The sequence below is a fragment of the Hemicordylus capensis genome, chromosome 1 (genome assembly GCF_027244095.1).
Source record: "Hemicordylus capensis ecotype Gifberg chromosome 1, rHemCap1.1.pri, whole genome shotgun sequence".
In the NCBI taxonomy this organism is placed as follows: Eukaryota; Metazoa; Chordata; class Lepidosauria; order Squamata; family Cordylidae; genus Hemicordylus; species Hemicordylus capensis.
Genome location: NC_069657.1, coordinates 70,214,937 through 70,230,312, shown reverse-complemented (window position 1 = coordinate 70,230,312; position 15,376 = coordinate 70,214,937). Strand labels below are relative to the sequence as shown.

At 43.5% G+C, this 15,376-nt stretch overlaps 1 protein-coding gene across 3 annotated transcripts in view; it reads left to right on the top strand.

Moving 5' to 3' along the window:
* The window catches only part of CCDC32 (coiled-coil domain containing 32), a 28,798-nt gene extending 14,486 nt beyond the window's left edge, over nt 1-14,312 (top strand). Inside the window, exons 1-4 of one of the 3 annotated variants that reach the window (XM_053259089.1) lie at nt 817-1,002; nt 6,012-6,267; nt 9,853-10,009; nt 13,140-14,312. In XM_053259089.1, coding sequence (XP_053115064.1) covers nt 6,024-6,267; nt 9,853-10,009; nt 13,140-13,278 — 540 coding nt within the window. In that variant the 5' untranslated portion in view covers nt 817-1,002; nt 6,012-6,023 and the 3' untranslated portion in view covers nt 13,279-14,312. Of the gene's footprint in view, nt 1-816; nt 1,003-6,011; nt 6,268-9,852; nt 10,010-13,139 lie in introns of those variants that run through there. The other 2 variants (XM_053259099.1, XM_053259109.1) reach the window with 2 other exon arrangements.
* Nucleotides 14,313-15,376: the final 1,064 nt, after the last annotated feature.

The window sequence follows — 15,376 nt, the reverse complement described above, 5'->3', positions numbered from 1 at the left end:
GACATCAAAGATACATTGTTAGGCTTCAGCTGTTGAAACCTCACACTTTTTCATCATTGAGATTCAGTCTGGAATGCGCTCCCTGCTGAAATAAGAGCCTCCCCATCTCTGACAACTTGTAAAAAGTTGTCAAAACTGTTGTAATAACTTATTTATTCACCCAAGCTTTTTAACTAGACTGTGGTTTTAAACTGTTTTAAGGTTTTCATTTTTAATCTGGTTTATGTTCTAATCTAAATCGTCCAGAGACGGAGGTTTGGGGCGGTCTACACATTTGAAAAATAAACAAATGTCCCATTAAAAGGCTGCATAATAGGTAGAAAATCAACAGGTGCGGTCATCCACTAGTATGCCTCTATGAAGTGGGTTGCACGTTGAATTTCTGTCTTTAAAAGCCCTCCCCTCTCCCATTTCAACCCTATGTAGCTTTTTAAAATTCAGAGGACATTATGCTTTCAAAGCACTGCAACCAAGGGGAACCTGCAAAATATACTCCCATGTCTTTAAACCTAGAGGCTAAGCATAAATTCAACAGGTGAATCGTCGTATCGCAGCATCTCAATTTGTTGGATTTCAACCTATCACTAGGGGGTATAAAAACATAGAAACCACATAGAGGACGACGTGCTTAGTACAAAGCACTGTAGCGAAAGGGAGTCTTTAACTTCATCTGCTTCAGTTTTTACACGAGTGTTTTTCCATTCCCCTTGCCCTGCACACGGAGTATTCTGCCAGAGCCAACGACGATTGGGAACCAGAGCTTTTGCTATACAACTTTTAAGCCTGTGGCCCTTGATTTCCCTAAGAAGAGGCAATGACGGATTTCTCTCTCCGGCCTATCGTAGTGGAAAGCTGCGCCGTCTCCACGCCCCCTACGGTGATTGGTCCGTTTGGGAGAACAATCGGTTTCCCCCTTGCTCCGGCACCATCGCTCGGGACTTCTGCCCTTTGTGGACCCTCAAAGCGAAAGCGGTGGGGGTACAACAGCCTCAGCCCTTCCAGGTAGGGGAAGGGGCGGGGCACGGGGCACGCTGTGTTTGGAGGGCGCGGGCGCCTCGCTGCTGGGCTCACCCCTGGAGAAAAAGGCCCATCCAGGTGCAAAGGAATTCTCATAGGGGGTCACCTAGTAGTGCTTCCCCCACAGGCTCTTAGGTCCCTCCCCCATCCTGAGCTTCATGCAAAGTGCCTCGGTTGTCAGAACGTTCCCCGCCCATGCTCGGGGAGGGGGGCGCTATGTGTCCGCGTGCTGATACCATCATCATCATCATCATCATCCCATGTAATGTAGGTCCGTCTGTGGTTCCAAGACCCAGCTTCGTCTCTGCGATGCTATTAATTTTATGCAGTGTATTGTGGTGTGTCGTTCTCATCGCAAAAGCCCGATCCTGTGTATGTTTCCTTGAATGGAAATCTCACTGGGTTCAATGGGGCTTGCCTTGAGAAAGCACGCTTAGGATTGGAGCTTTGTCTTCACAACAATCCAGGGAAGTAGACCAGGCTGTTACTTGCCCAAAATCAGCTTGCAAAGCATGAGCATCGGCAGGGCTCGGGGGTGGTATATATAGGCCACTCCAGCCTCAGATGCATGGTGCCTCTAAATACCAGTTGCAAGAGGGTAGCAGAAGGAGAGAGGGCATGCCCTCAGTTCTTCTCTGTGGGTTTCCCAGAGGCATTTGGTGGGCCACTGTGTGAACCTTGATGTTGGACTAGATAGGCTTTGGGCATGATCCGGCAGGGCTTGTCTTATGTACTTATATACATACAAACATATACATGCAGTATGTAAAGAGAAATCTAAATGCATAAAAGGCCATGAATTGGGGTGGCGGGGGGGTGGCTTGCCAATCCACTGCAGATGTCCATGCTGCAAAGACCACTTTGCACAAGATGAAAGAGCAGATCATTGGTAATTCTTTGTCTGGATTGTAGACCACAGCAGAACAAACATATATACAAAATGCTACCTCCAGGTTCAGAGTTAGGATGCCCCTGAATACCAGTTGCGGGGGAGAAACTGCAGGAGAGGAGGTATGTCTTCCTGTTTGTGGGCTTCCCAGAGGCGTGTGGTGGTCCACTGCGGGAAACAGGATGCTGGACTAGATAGACCTTGGTCTGATCCAACTGGCTTCTTATATCCCAACAAATGTAGCTTAAGCTACAATAACCCTCTTATATTTATTAAGGTGCCAAAAGACAATGGTTTTTGCTGCAGCAGATTAACATTGCTACTCACTGTAAGCAATAAAAACAATCTCTTATCCTCAAAACAGTTTTCTAAAGGCTGTTCAACAAAGGAGCTGGGAAACCCCTGTGTGAAATTACTGAATTATAATTTCTAAAGGAATTAGTTCTGTTCATTTCAGCCTGAATTGAGACAACAGTTTCCTCTCCCACTAGAGGTGCTAATTAATATAGCAACACTAGGATGATTGTGTTACCACTACCGTGAATGGTTGCCAGGCCTATCCTGTGTACAATTAAGCACAATTACATAAAATTGTGACAGTATCTTGTACCTTTGATGGCCATTTTGCCCTGCTGTTTACAGTGTTTTTCTCTCATCAATTCATGTTATATACCTGCCAACTAAGGACAACACTTTATGCATCTAATGAAGTCACTAGAGCTTTCTTGGGCTCTAGTCCAAGAAAGCTTATTTCATAAAAAATATCACAAGACTTTTAGTTCCTTCTGCCACATTACTGTCAAGATAGACTGAGACAAATCTTCTGAAAAAGCAGATCATCTGTGATTAGTTCTGGTTTTGCAATCATGTGTGTGCAAATGTACATGATGCATCTCTGCAGGTTAATCAGATCTGATTACCAATATGTTGGTTGCCTGCTATTTCCAAGGCATGCGGGGTTTTTGTCTTATGTGAATTGGCTCTGGGCCAGGAATTTAAATCGGGGTTTCCTGTTTCCAAACCCAACACAACAGATCATATCTCACACTGGCATTTTCTCTATCTTCAGTATTAGGGTGGAACAATATGTCCAGTTTTGGTCACGCCTTAGGGCACAGTTCGAAAGTTATTATTTGACCCCACTGAAATCTTGGCAGGTGCTGGGTTCATCATTTGTTTGTGAATCTAGGTCATTAGCTGTGTTTAAAGCCGCAAGGCATATATGGAGAACTTTGAGTTCTAGACATCGTTTCAATCCTTTCCAGCATGAAAAGCTTATGTTGTGGGAGAATCCCTGTTTGAAGATAGCTTGTAAATCATTGGGTCTCCTACAGCGTCATTACACTAGATCAGTGGTTCTTAACTTTTATTGTAGCCTGCAGCCCACCTCTTGGTTCTCCAAATATGTTCTTGTACCCTTTCTCAAAAATCATTGAAGTAGGTAAACGTATCATAACCATAGAATGAAAGAGATAGAATTCTTAATTTTACTGTGAAATTAAAATGTATATGGAAAATTACACACATTTAAAGAATTATATATTTTAATGTCTCAATAAAATTAACAATACATGAAAAAATTACAGACTTTTAAAAAGTTTACTGGCTCAGTGACTCTTCTGCTCTTGCTGTTCAATGAAGTTCGGGAAATGAGGAACTTTTAAAAAATAGCCATACGCATGTCATCACTCGCGTTTAAGCAGTTTCTGGACTTTGTTTTGATGTGTGATGAACCCTCACCACAGTAGACAAAGCAGCCTTCAATGTTGTAGGCAAAGTCTTTGCAGCAACATACATTATGTAATCATGATATGAGACACACAAAAATACACAAGTACTACCCAGAGAGGTTGTGGAGTTTAGCTGTGGATGTAAATTGTAACCAACACACTATTCAAACAAAGCTGCTGCACTGCCACATCATCATCTCCACATGTGCCAAGAAATATCTTGACATGTGTCAGAGGAGAGCTAGTCTTGTGGTAGCAAGGATGACTTGTCCCCTTAGCTAAGCAGGGTCTGCCCTGGTTGCATATGAATTGGAGATGATTTGTGAGCACAGTAAGATATTCCCCTCAGGGGATGGAGCCACTCTGGGAAGAGCAGAAGGTTCCAAGTTCCTTCCCTGGCATCTCCAGGATAGGGCTGAGAGAGATTCCTGCCTGCAACCTTGGAGAGGCCGCTGCCAGTCTGTGTAGACAATACTGAGCAAGATGGACCTATGGTCTGACTCAGTTTATGGCAGTTTCCTATGTTCCTAATATCCCGTAACGTAGTGGTACACAGTGTTTTGTAATGAGGTAATTTCACTATGAAAGTGGTCTGAGTAGCCCTCAGAAAATCAGCAACACCATTCATGAGTTGTACGACTATGTTTTCATTGTGTTTTGTTGGTGGTAAGAGCCAGACTTCGTGTTATTTCTTAAAATCATTTATGCTTTCAGACTAAATTAGACTATATATAAATACATAGGTTTGATGAAACAAAATAGTTGTATCTATGATTGTTTCATCAATAGTTGTACTTACATGCCTGTACTTAATTTGTGTTTTCAATGATTTACCTTCTAAAATAATCTTTAAAAATCTGGCATGTCTCACACCCTCAGAAAAGGCATCTCACACCCCCAAGGGGTGCATGCACCCCAGATTAAGAACCACTGCACTATATAAATTGATCTCTTCTGTAGCTGTTTTTAAATCTTTTGATACTTTCAGAACCAAGTTTGATTTATCTTTAAATGCTAGCTTTAAAGCTTTTTTAGTTTATTCAACTAAAACATTTACTATTATGGCTCTTTTATTTATTATTTCTCTATGTAAACCACTTTGGACACTTTTGTTAAAAAGCGTATATAAATATTTGTTGTTCTTGTTTGGTCCTGATACTATTGCAGCTTCTGAAACTCCATTTCTATTAGACCTGGAACATCTTTTAGATGCACCTAAGCCTGTAACCTTTATCAGAATCTTAAATATCAGAGATCTTTGGAATAATGATCTTGGATATCCTATTCTATTAAACCAATGGCAAGTAGGTTTGAAGGCAGTGAAACATGCCTCTTTGGATCTCAAAATGAGGCTAATACAGCATAAACTTTTGTTCTTGTGCTTATTGGCCACCTCAGAGAATGTTCAATAAAGCCTGGTTGCAAACTTCTAGATGTTGGAGGTGTAATTTGTATGAGGGTACACTTACACATATGGTTCGGTCCTGTCCAGTTATTGTGCTATTTTGGCTTAAAAGCCATAAGGTTGTTAACATGACATTGCAGCAATCATTGCCTGTCTAGGATGTTCATGTTTTCTTGGGGTATATCCCCAGCATATGGAATCTAGCATTACATCAAGAATTGTGGATTCTTCGTGCTTGGTAGGGGGTTGCCAAAAGAATTATAATACAGCACTGGAAGGACAAATTTACTCCCAACTGCAACTTTGGATTACTGACATGTGTTCCTTGTCAGCATTTGAACTGGGTTTTAATTTTTCTCCAGTGGAAAGGTAAAGATGAAGAATGATCAGCTATTTGGTCAAATTGTAATGAATTGTTAATGCTTTGAACTCACTCTCTCTCAAACTCTCTCTTATATATAATAGGTGTGTGTGTGTGTTGTGTCCCCTCACTTCCCTTTTTAAAAAATAGGTAGGTTGTATCTTATTATGTTAAAGTTATGTTTAAAGAGATCTGTCCCCCACCATTTTCTCTTCTTCTCCCCCTCAGTTACACTTACATATATAATTACTATCCTTGATTATGTTATATGCACTGTTGTAACCTTACTGTAATAAAAAGGAAAAGGAAAGAGAGGAAAAGAAATGCATGTTGTAAAAGAAGGAAGAAGGGCAGCTGACTTCTGTAGCAGCTCAGCTTCCATTTGCTAGGTTCATTGGGGAGGGAATTTTTGCAGGTATTAGTCACTAGAGAAGTTAAACTTTACTTGAAACATTAAACTTCGGATTTAAAATGTGTGTGTGTGTGTGAGAGAGAGAAACTAAAAATCTGCATGCTCCTCATCTTTGTTGACTAAAAGAGGTGAAAGCAAGGAAGTGTATGCACTGCATTATGAAGCTCATGACACACAATTTCCCCCCCTTTTTTTAGGATTTCTCCATCATGATAATGATTGAGAGTGTTGATTCCATAGTCACTATCTCCAGCCAGGACCTCTGGGCTGAAATCTGTTCCTCCCTGCCACATCCAGACCAGAACGAAGATTCGAGCAATGCATTTGCAGATTCCTTTACAGATTTTTATGTTCATGTAGAAAATCAAAATGAAGTCATGGATACCTCTTTCCAAGCTAACTTGAAGCCCTGGGCTCCTCTGAACGATTCAGAGATCTATTTGGCATCTTTAGGTGAGTGTTAGGAGCTCCTGATTTGGGGAATTTGTTGCAGCTGACATAGAAGCTTTGAGAGAAGTTTATACCTTGTAATTATCAATGCAACTGTAATGAAAATGAATGAAAAATATATAGAACCCTGTCTTTAGTGCTGTGGAGACTGAAAATTAAGACTGTATTGTAAAACCGATCTACTTTGAGTAGCCCTGTTAAACTCAGTGGAGCTGCTCCACATTAAGTGGATGTAGTCTAAAAAAGTATTCCCATGGGCACTGTTGATTTTTTGCAAAATATATTAGTCCCTTCTATGAACTTTTTTAAATGCTTAAAAATATTACATGTTTTATTTCTCAGAATGTTAGAATGCTAAGGGTAATCTCATTCATTCCTTCATTCATTCAATCACTCATTCACTCATTCATTCGATTTCTATGCCACCCTTCCAAAAAATGGCTCACGGTGGTTTACACAGAGAACTAACAAATAAATAAGATGGATCCCTGTCGCTTAGTTGGCAGTGGACTGGTTGCCCCTAGATTTGACTACAAGCCCCACAAATTGGAAGCTTCCCACTCTCTATAAGAGATGCCCAGTTTCACACTCTCTATAAGGGATGCCCAGCTAAGCAGACTCCCAGGATTAGTTACTGCAAGTGTCTGACATCTAAGCTCATTTCAGCCTTGGAATGAAATCTAAACTCTCCTCTTCCTCTTGCAAAGAGAGACAATACTGGCCATCAGCCTAGGGAGAAAAGACAGATAAGACAAGTTTCTTATCTGCAGCCTCTATTACAATAGGAATGAATCGCTGATGTAACTTTGAAGAGGTGCCCATCAAAACTCTTGACAGAATTATTGGGAAGCCCTTCCCAGCACAGGATATTCTTTAAATGCACCTACACACTCCAGTTGTCTTCATAATCAGCCTTGAATGCCATAGGCGATTCACACACATTCCTATCCAGGAAGGGCAGAGACACAATGCATTCAGGGGGGAAAGGTTGTCTGGTCTCCCCTGTTCAGCAGAGCAGGACAAAAGACAAGTGCCCTTAAGGCACGTTTTGGGATGTAAGTATCCCTAATTCCATGACCCAGTGTGCTTCCTCGTCTATTACTCCTGGGCCTCTCACTCGGGACCCCATCAGACTGCACCAGATCACCAGCAGACCACCTTGGTATTCCCCTCTTCAGGACGGTGATATAGCCTCTTGCCCAGCTTCTTCAGGGCTGAACGTATCCCTTTCTCTTATTTCTGAAATCTTGCCCCTCTATCTTAAAGAACCTCTCTAGCCCGCCTGGGAATTGACACATAATTTGGAACTTTAAGCTAAACGTGCCTTACAATAGTCTGTTTCTTAGCATATTTGTAGTGTCTTTAAACTAGGGCCACATAGTAACTTAGTTTGATTTTATTTTTAATAAACTCCTTTTTGATAGAATTCAAACCTCCCTCTCAAGCCGATTTTCTTGAGTTCACACGCTTGCACAAATTAAGGCTGATTGGAACTCTCTCCCCTTTTGAGCTAAATTCCCCACATTCGCCTGAACTGGGGGTGCCGGCCAAACACCCTCGAGGCAGTTTCATTAACAGGCTGTTCTCACAAGCAGCCTGACCCAGGCTAGGCAGCCCCGCCTCAGTTAGGCTGCTCATGTGCAGCGCCAGAATCCACGCAGATCCCAGTGCTGCCCGCCCACCTAACCTTACTTTTTATCCTGGCTTTCAGCTGAGGTTAAGGGCGTGAGCATGCCCTAAATCCTGGCACTGGGGTTGTGTGTCTACTTGGGCTGCTTGCATGAGAAAGGGCTCGAAGTGGCGAGGGGCGAAAGCCTTTAACAGCTTGCCTCCCCCGCAGATGATCCATTCTTCTTTGCAGGATGCACAGATCGTGCACTCAGATAATCCTCTGCTGCTGCTGGCAGCAGAAGGTTTGGGGGTTGGGAGGTCCTCGGAACTCCCATAATGCACCTTGAAATTCCCATAATGCACTGTGTGGTGCATTATGGGGATTCTCCCGGGTCCAGCAGGGAGCCCTGCAGTCTCCTAGCCCAGGCTGCAAGCAGCCGGGGCTGGCAGACGATCAAAAAACAAGGTCAAGGAAGCACTTGTTCCCTTAACTTCATTTTGAAGGCAGGCTCCCTAAGCGGTTTTGCCGCCACACCACTGCTGGGAGCCGAGTGGCTCCCGACGGTTCTCTTGTGCAGGCAAAACTGGGCTGGGTTTCCTTAGTCCAGTTTTGCCTGCATGTGAAAACAGCCTCTCTCATTTGCACAAACCATACCTTGCCTGCAAACCATGGTTTGGTCTGGCTTTGTAATTCTGGTTTGTGGGCAAACTATGAGCCGGGTCTCACGATCCGTGAGACCCGGTTCTGCAGGGAGAGCGGGCTAAGCTGATTGCTTAACACGATTGCCGGCTCCGTGACAGAGCCAGCGGGGGCTGGGGGGAGTGGGGGCCGCGCCCCCACAAGCCCCAGTATGCCCTGAGCGAGCACGCAGGGCATACTGGGGAGACCCCCGAGCCGGGAGGCTGATTTTAAGCCTCCCAGCCGGGAGTCTACTGATGAGTAGGTGTGGTGTGAAGCCGCACCGCGGCTACTCACGATTCTAAAAACCAGGTTTGCGGAGCGCTCGCTCCGCAAACCTGTTTTTTTTTACCAAGGGTTCCCGAGCGGGTTACCCGCTCTGGAACCACCAGGCTCGTAGCCGAGCCCGGTGGTTCTCAAGTATAGCAAAAATCGGGCTAGGTTCTCCTAGCCCGATTTTTGCTAATCGTGTGAATGGCCCCTATGGTTTGCTAGGTCTAGCTGAAAGGGCAGATTCTGGTTTGCAGGTAAACCAGAATTAGAAGTTCCTAATCACTGCATGAGAAAGGGAGGAGGGAGTGTGTGAGCTGGAGGCTTGTGCCTGCTCATTCTCTTGTTGCTAAATCATGGCTTAGTGCTACATCTCAATCGCTCCCAATAATCTTTGGCTGCCCAATTTTATCTAATTTGTTCCTTGATAAAGCCATAAAAGGTATATTAGATAGTACTGCTCAATAACTTTTGTGCTGAGAGAGAGAAATGCAACTTATTCTTCTTTGTCTAGTGTCCAATTGTTGAAAAAAAGAACTACCCGCACTATAAGCAGCTGAATTTGCAGAACAAGAATGTGAAGATCTCCGTTACATTTCAACTAATAGCCTTAGTTGATTCTCTCCTATCAAATATTTGCAGGCATTTGGGCAAGCTGTGATTTGGGGGTGGGGAATACAGTTCCACTGCTTGCTTATTTAAGTACAAAGACAGCTTTGATGCAGAAGCTTTTCTGATCACATTCTTAACATGGGCTTTGGAATGGGAACACATTCAGGAAAAAGTGCAGGAAAAATAGTTCACTGAGCTGTTCCATTTGATCCATTCTTTGACAAAATTAAACTGAACAGATGTCGGGACATAAAAGAAATCTCGAGATATCACATTATGGTTAAATGGATGCCTTAAACGGTGGTTAGGTAGTCATGAAATCACTTGGATTGAAAATCCTGACTTAATTAGACCACTTATTTTCATTCGGTAACAGGGAAGGAAAACGTTTTTCTTTTACTTGTTTGTTTCTCTAGAGAGAAGGTTGATGAGAATAAAGGGCTTGTCTCAGGAAGTGACCTCCAAGGATATGCTACATACCCTTGCTCAGGCTAAGAAAGAGTGCTGGGACAGGTTTCTGCAGGAGAAGTCCGAGTCTGACTTTTACATGGAGGGAAATGAAACCGATGAAAGGTAACAATATGCAAAGAGGGCCTTACCCACACAGTGCCTTCAAAATGAATGTCCTACAGCAGGGGTTCCTGACCTTGGGACCCTAAATGTGTTGGAGATCCAGCTCCAGATGGCGTCAACCTTCTGCACCAGTAACCCTAATGACACTAGGGGCATTGAGAGTAGAGATAGATAGTTATGGACTTCTTCTCTTTCCTGTTTATCTCTGCCTCTATGACCCCTCTACTGATAGAATGGACTCGGGAACTTCCTGGGAGTGACATCCTCCTGCTTCTTCTTCTCAGACTGCTTCTCTCTCTCTCTCTCTCTCTCTCTGAGCACCATGTAGCCAGTGTTTAGATATAGGTCTTTTCCTATCATCATGTCCTTCTGAATAAAGTTGATTAGTTTAACCTTACATGAATCTCCATGCTTATTATTTACAAGCTGTTGCCCCTGAGACCCTGTTGCCCCTGAGACAGCAGAAGTTAACTTCTGCTGTAATGGGAGTGAGTTAGCTCCTGAAATACTCTGCTATATAAATAATTACCCCCAACAAAATGTTGTTGAACTACAGCTCCAAAGGCCATTGTGACTGGGAATTATTGTGGTTCAACAACATCTTGGGAACCCCTGTCCTATGAAATGACCAAGCGTTATGGGAGCAGAGGTTTTCTGTGGCTTCAGATAAACCAGGGAACACGTTCAGCCCAGCACCTTGTTTTCAGTGCCAGGTCTCTCAGTCCTAGAAATAGTAAAGTGCGTCTTTGATATTGTGCAAATTGCATTTCTACACCACTGGGTAACCAGTAGCCTTTTGCATCTCACTTCCATCCTTTTGAGATCAGGGATTAATATTTTCTCAGCCTGAGTGCGCCTCTGGACCCAGCTTTATTCTGAGGTGGTGGCAAACATATTTGCATAACTTTGGCTAGTGCCCCAACTGTATCTCTTTCTAGAGACAGCATATCTAAGCCAGTGTTACACATGACTCAGTCACATCTAGATTGGACTACTGTAAGATGCTCTACGTGAGGCTGCCCCTTAAAAATGTCCAGAAGTGTTAAGTGATGCAGAATGCAGTGGCGAGGATCCTGGTTGGGACCCAAGTATGTAACTCCCATTTTGTTTCACCTGCATTGTTTGCTAGCTCGCTTCTGGGCACAATTCAATGTCTTGGTTATCACATTTAAAACCCCAAATGGTTTAGGACCAGGTTATCTGAAGGGACTTTCTCCTTCAATATGGATCTGCCCACTCATGCACAACTTCACCACCTTCCTCCACCATTGGCAGCTCAGTTTATGGAGAGGCATGATACTGACTTTTCTGTTGTGGTTTCCCATCTTTGGAACTCCCTGCTCTGTGAGGCCCACCTGTCACCTTCACTGCTGGTGTTCAGCTGACAAAAACGCCAAGCATTCAATACTGGATGATGGGTGTTCCCCTCTGCCATGTATTTGCCTTTATGCTGTTCTGGTTTAATGTATGGTTGGTTTATTTTATCTTGTTCTTTTAAATTGGTGGTAGTGTTTTTATTTTGCAATGTTAACTGATGGTTAGCCACTTTGGGGGCTGAAAAGTGGAGTATAAATATCTAGATAAATAAAAATACATTTTCAGTCAAGAGTGGTAAGAAGATGAATTCTCCCCCTGCCATCTTTTCAATGGATGTTTGTGAATGAAGAGAGATTCTAATTTGTGGTGATGATTTTGATAGAGGAACCGATCATTGCTTTTTCCTGAATTGTTAAGCTTAAGTGCAAAGCTATAATCTGTATTGGAGCAAGAGGAGAGAGAGACTGGGAACTGTGGAGTTTCTATTCATCCTCCTGTTTTTTTGGGGGGGAAATTTAGCAGGTCCTCTGGGAATGATCGGGCAGCAGCGATATAGGAAGATGCTGAAAGGCATCATCTCATATTGTGTGGGAGGAGGCAATGGTAAATCCCTCCTATACTCTACCAAAGAAAACCACAGGACTCTGTGGGCACCAGGAGTCGAAATCAACTTGACGGCACACTTTACCTTTCCTGGGGATGATGTTGTAGATGTAGCCTGTACCAGCACTCCAGGGTCATTCAGTGGCTTGTTACAGCATTCTGAGTCCAATTCTGATGGTTTAGATCTAGGCTGAAGCCTTTAGCATATTGGACCCTGCACACTTTGAAGACAACTGCCACCAAATTCTATACAAACATCCATCCCATATAATTAGAGTATGCCCATTTGATTTAAGTTCAGTGGAGGCAATTAAACAGATTTTTTTTAAAAAAATTGCAACTTCCTTATTATTTATTCTTCCTGGCCGCACTGAAGTGTTCTGTCTTACTTATTTACTTTTGGACCAGAACACGGCAATTAGTCTCAAGGTGGCCAAATTCTGCTTAGCTGTTTGCCAGATCAGGTACCACCTTTTTGGCTCAGACTTTTAATTTGTGAGTTATTGGTATTAACCATTAGCTTGGCACAGCCCACCAAGTACCACTATATGGAATAGATGGTGGGATAAGATATTGTTGATGGAGCAATGTATACAGTATGTGTAAACCTTGTTATTGTATCTGGTCTCTGACCAAAATAAAGACTACTACTACAACTACATACAATCAACATTTTAAGATCTACCAAGAGAACCTTCTTAAGAACAGTATTCATGCTTAATATTTCAATGACCTCTGAATTAGTTGGGCAAAAGTTCATGGTAGATTCCTTCTTTGACTGTACCGCTTCAAGCAGCAAGTGGAGGATCTCGTTTTGGAACTTTACCTTGCATAGAAAACTCCCTGGATGTATGTAGGGCATTAGTCTATAGGAAAACTGTTCTAGCCTTGACCTCTCTGTATTTTCTGTGTGCAAGGAGACTTTGACATACAGGAACTTGCAATGCCTCCGTTTTATGTTTTAGAATGACAACATGGAAGATAGCATTCAGCCATTTGCACTACTGAGTGATATAAGAATGTTTTAAGTAGTAAGGACAACACTTTTTTCTTTCTCTCAAGATGTTAATACTTAAATGGCAGAATTCTATAAGATGAAGTGTTATATTATGAGAGTAAAGATGGTTGAGTGGGCTCATGATCGCCTGATTATGCTAATTTTTGTAATGACTCCCTGATATTTTAACCTTTCTTTTCTGCTTTCTCTCAGCACTCTGGAACACTTGAAGCGTTGGCTGCAACCTGATAAAGTGGCAGTTAGCACTGAGGAGGTCCAGTATCTGATTCCCCTTGAAGCTCGTATAGAGAAGCAAGAGACTGAAGAAGAGTCTATGGCTGTAGAACAGTGAAATGTTTTCTAACCTTGCCTCCTCCTTGGGGACTAGTGGAGTTGGTGTTAAGAGCAAGTGGATGGAAGTGCCAATGTCTGCTTGAGACAGACCTCCATTTACTTTACTATACTTCCTATCTTACAAAGACTATTCCAATTTGAACTTATATCTCATCTCAGATGTAGTCAGTCATATGGATATTACTAGGATGACTGTGCATAAAGGCAGTGGCTGCAAATGTTGACTAATGTGATGGACTGAAGCTAGGCATGCAAATTATATTCAGAGTTTGTTTTCCTCCTTTCTTGTGTCTTTGTGTCCATGTAATTCCCAGAGCAGCTTGCTGAATTATGACTGAAGGACTTACATGCCTCCTGTCCCCTGCTACAGTATTCTTTTGTATACATTATTCCTCTGTCAACTGGCTATAATTCTGCCATAACTATGTAGAAAACTGTACTCTCAGATTCCAGTATGTGGAAACATGTTTAACATTCCTTTCCTTACAGTGTATCACCCCTACTGGTATAACTTGCAAGGTTAAAACTATATCTGACAAACAGTTGCATGTATCTTTCCCCCAATTTCTTTTTAATAAGACAAATTGTACTTGTATCTTTTCTCCTGTGGGGCACTTTTGAAAGCTTTGCCCTCCTGCCACCATTGTTGCAATTAAAGCAACAACAACGTAAGGAGTAAGAAGCACACAACTGTATGTTGCATGTAGTTTCAGCCTTAGATAGATGAGGCATTTTCTAGCAAAAAAACCCAACCCTTTTGTTGGAATTTGTATTTTTGTCCCCACAAAAAGACTCTGTGAACTGTGGTAATTTTATGCAGTCACTTTCTTATATATTTTAAATCTAAAACTAGATTTACTTTACCATTCATGGATTTATGTAATGGTCTCTCCAAGGATCTTTTTGTTTTTAGCTGATATATGTCTGTTCATACATGTCTCAGTTTTATTAATTGGACAATGTGTACTGAAGCAGTTCTGGAACAAAAACTGTAGTAATTAGCTGGAATAAATAAGACAGTATAAAATATGAGTGCTGAGCTGAAATGGGAGGGTGTGTATGTGGGAAATGAGAAGGAAAATTTTCTCCCCCTTAAAATGTGCCCCTTGTGCCACTGATTTTTGGGATGGTGTGTGAAAGAAGATGAAAAATGTTTGCAGTCCAGCAATCCGTCACACTCCAACTTTAGTTTCTCTCCCCTCACCACAATGCCTCCAACTTCACTTCTCCCTCAGTATCTATCTATATATTTAATTCGCTTAGCCGGTGCGTGTCCTGGATTTGGCAGTGGAACACTTGCAACACATTGCGAGAGTTCCTGGGCCCAGTGAGAGTTGAGGGGAAAGAAAAAATGGTGGCGGTGGGGGCAGGGCGGGCTGCAAAACGGCCAGAGGAGGTGGCCTCAGCTGGGAGGCGGGGGCGGTGGGACAGCCTGGCCAGGCCAGGCCGTCCCAGATACAGAAGAGGTGGCGGGCCGACCTGGCGGGAGATGGCGGGGCGGCCTGGCCTGGCCAGGCTGTCCCAGGTATGAGAGGCAGCGACCTGACCAAGCGGGAGGCGGAGGTGGTGGGACGGCCTGGCCAGGCTGTCCAAGGTATGAGGTGGCAGCGGAGGCTCGACCAAGCGGGAGGTGGAGGAGGCGGGACAGCCTGGCCTGGCCGTCCCAAATATGGAAGAGGCGGTGGCCTGGCTGGGCCGCTGGAGGCATCAGAGGCTGGGATGGGAGGGAAACTTTTCGGCCCGCCGCCACCCCAGTAAGAAGGACCTGGCTGTGGTGGGAGTGGGAGGTGGGCAAGAGAGAGTGGGGGAGGAGGGGAAAAGAGAGGGGGCAGGAGGGAGGGGGAGCGGGACAAGAGAGAGTGGGGCAGGAGGGAGCAGCTGGCCCCAAAGAGCACACAGATGCTCTGTGCGGGTAGGCTAGTCTATTTTAATGTGCTTGCAGCCCTACCCATTTGCTGCTTTAGTGCCAGTTTTTTAACTGGCCTGCCAATAAAGTTGTCATGTAGCCAATCATATCTGACTACATGACATCATTGGGTCAGCTCACTCTCAATACCTTTGTTTGACCTTGGTGATGTCATAGATCCAGATATGAC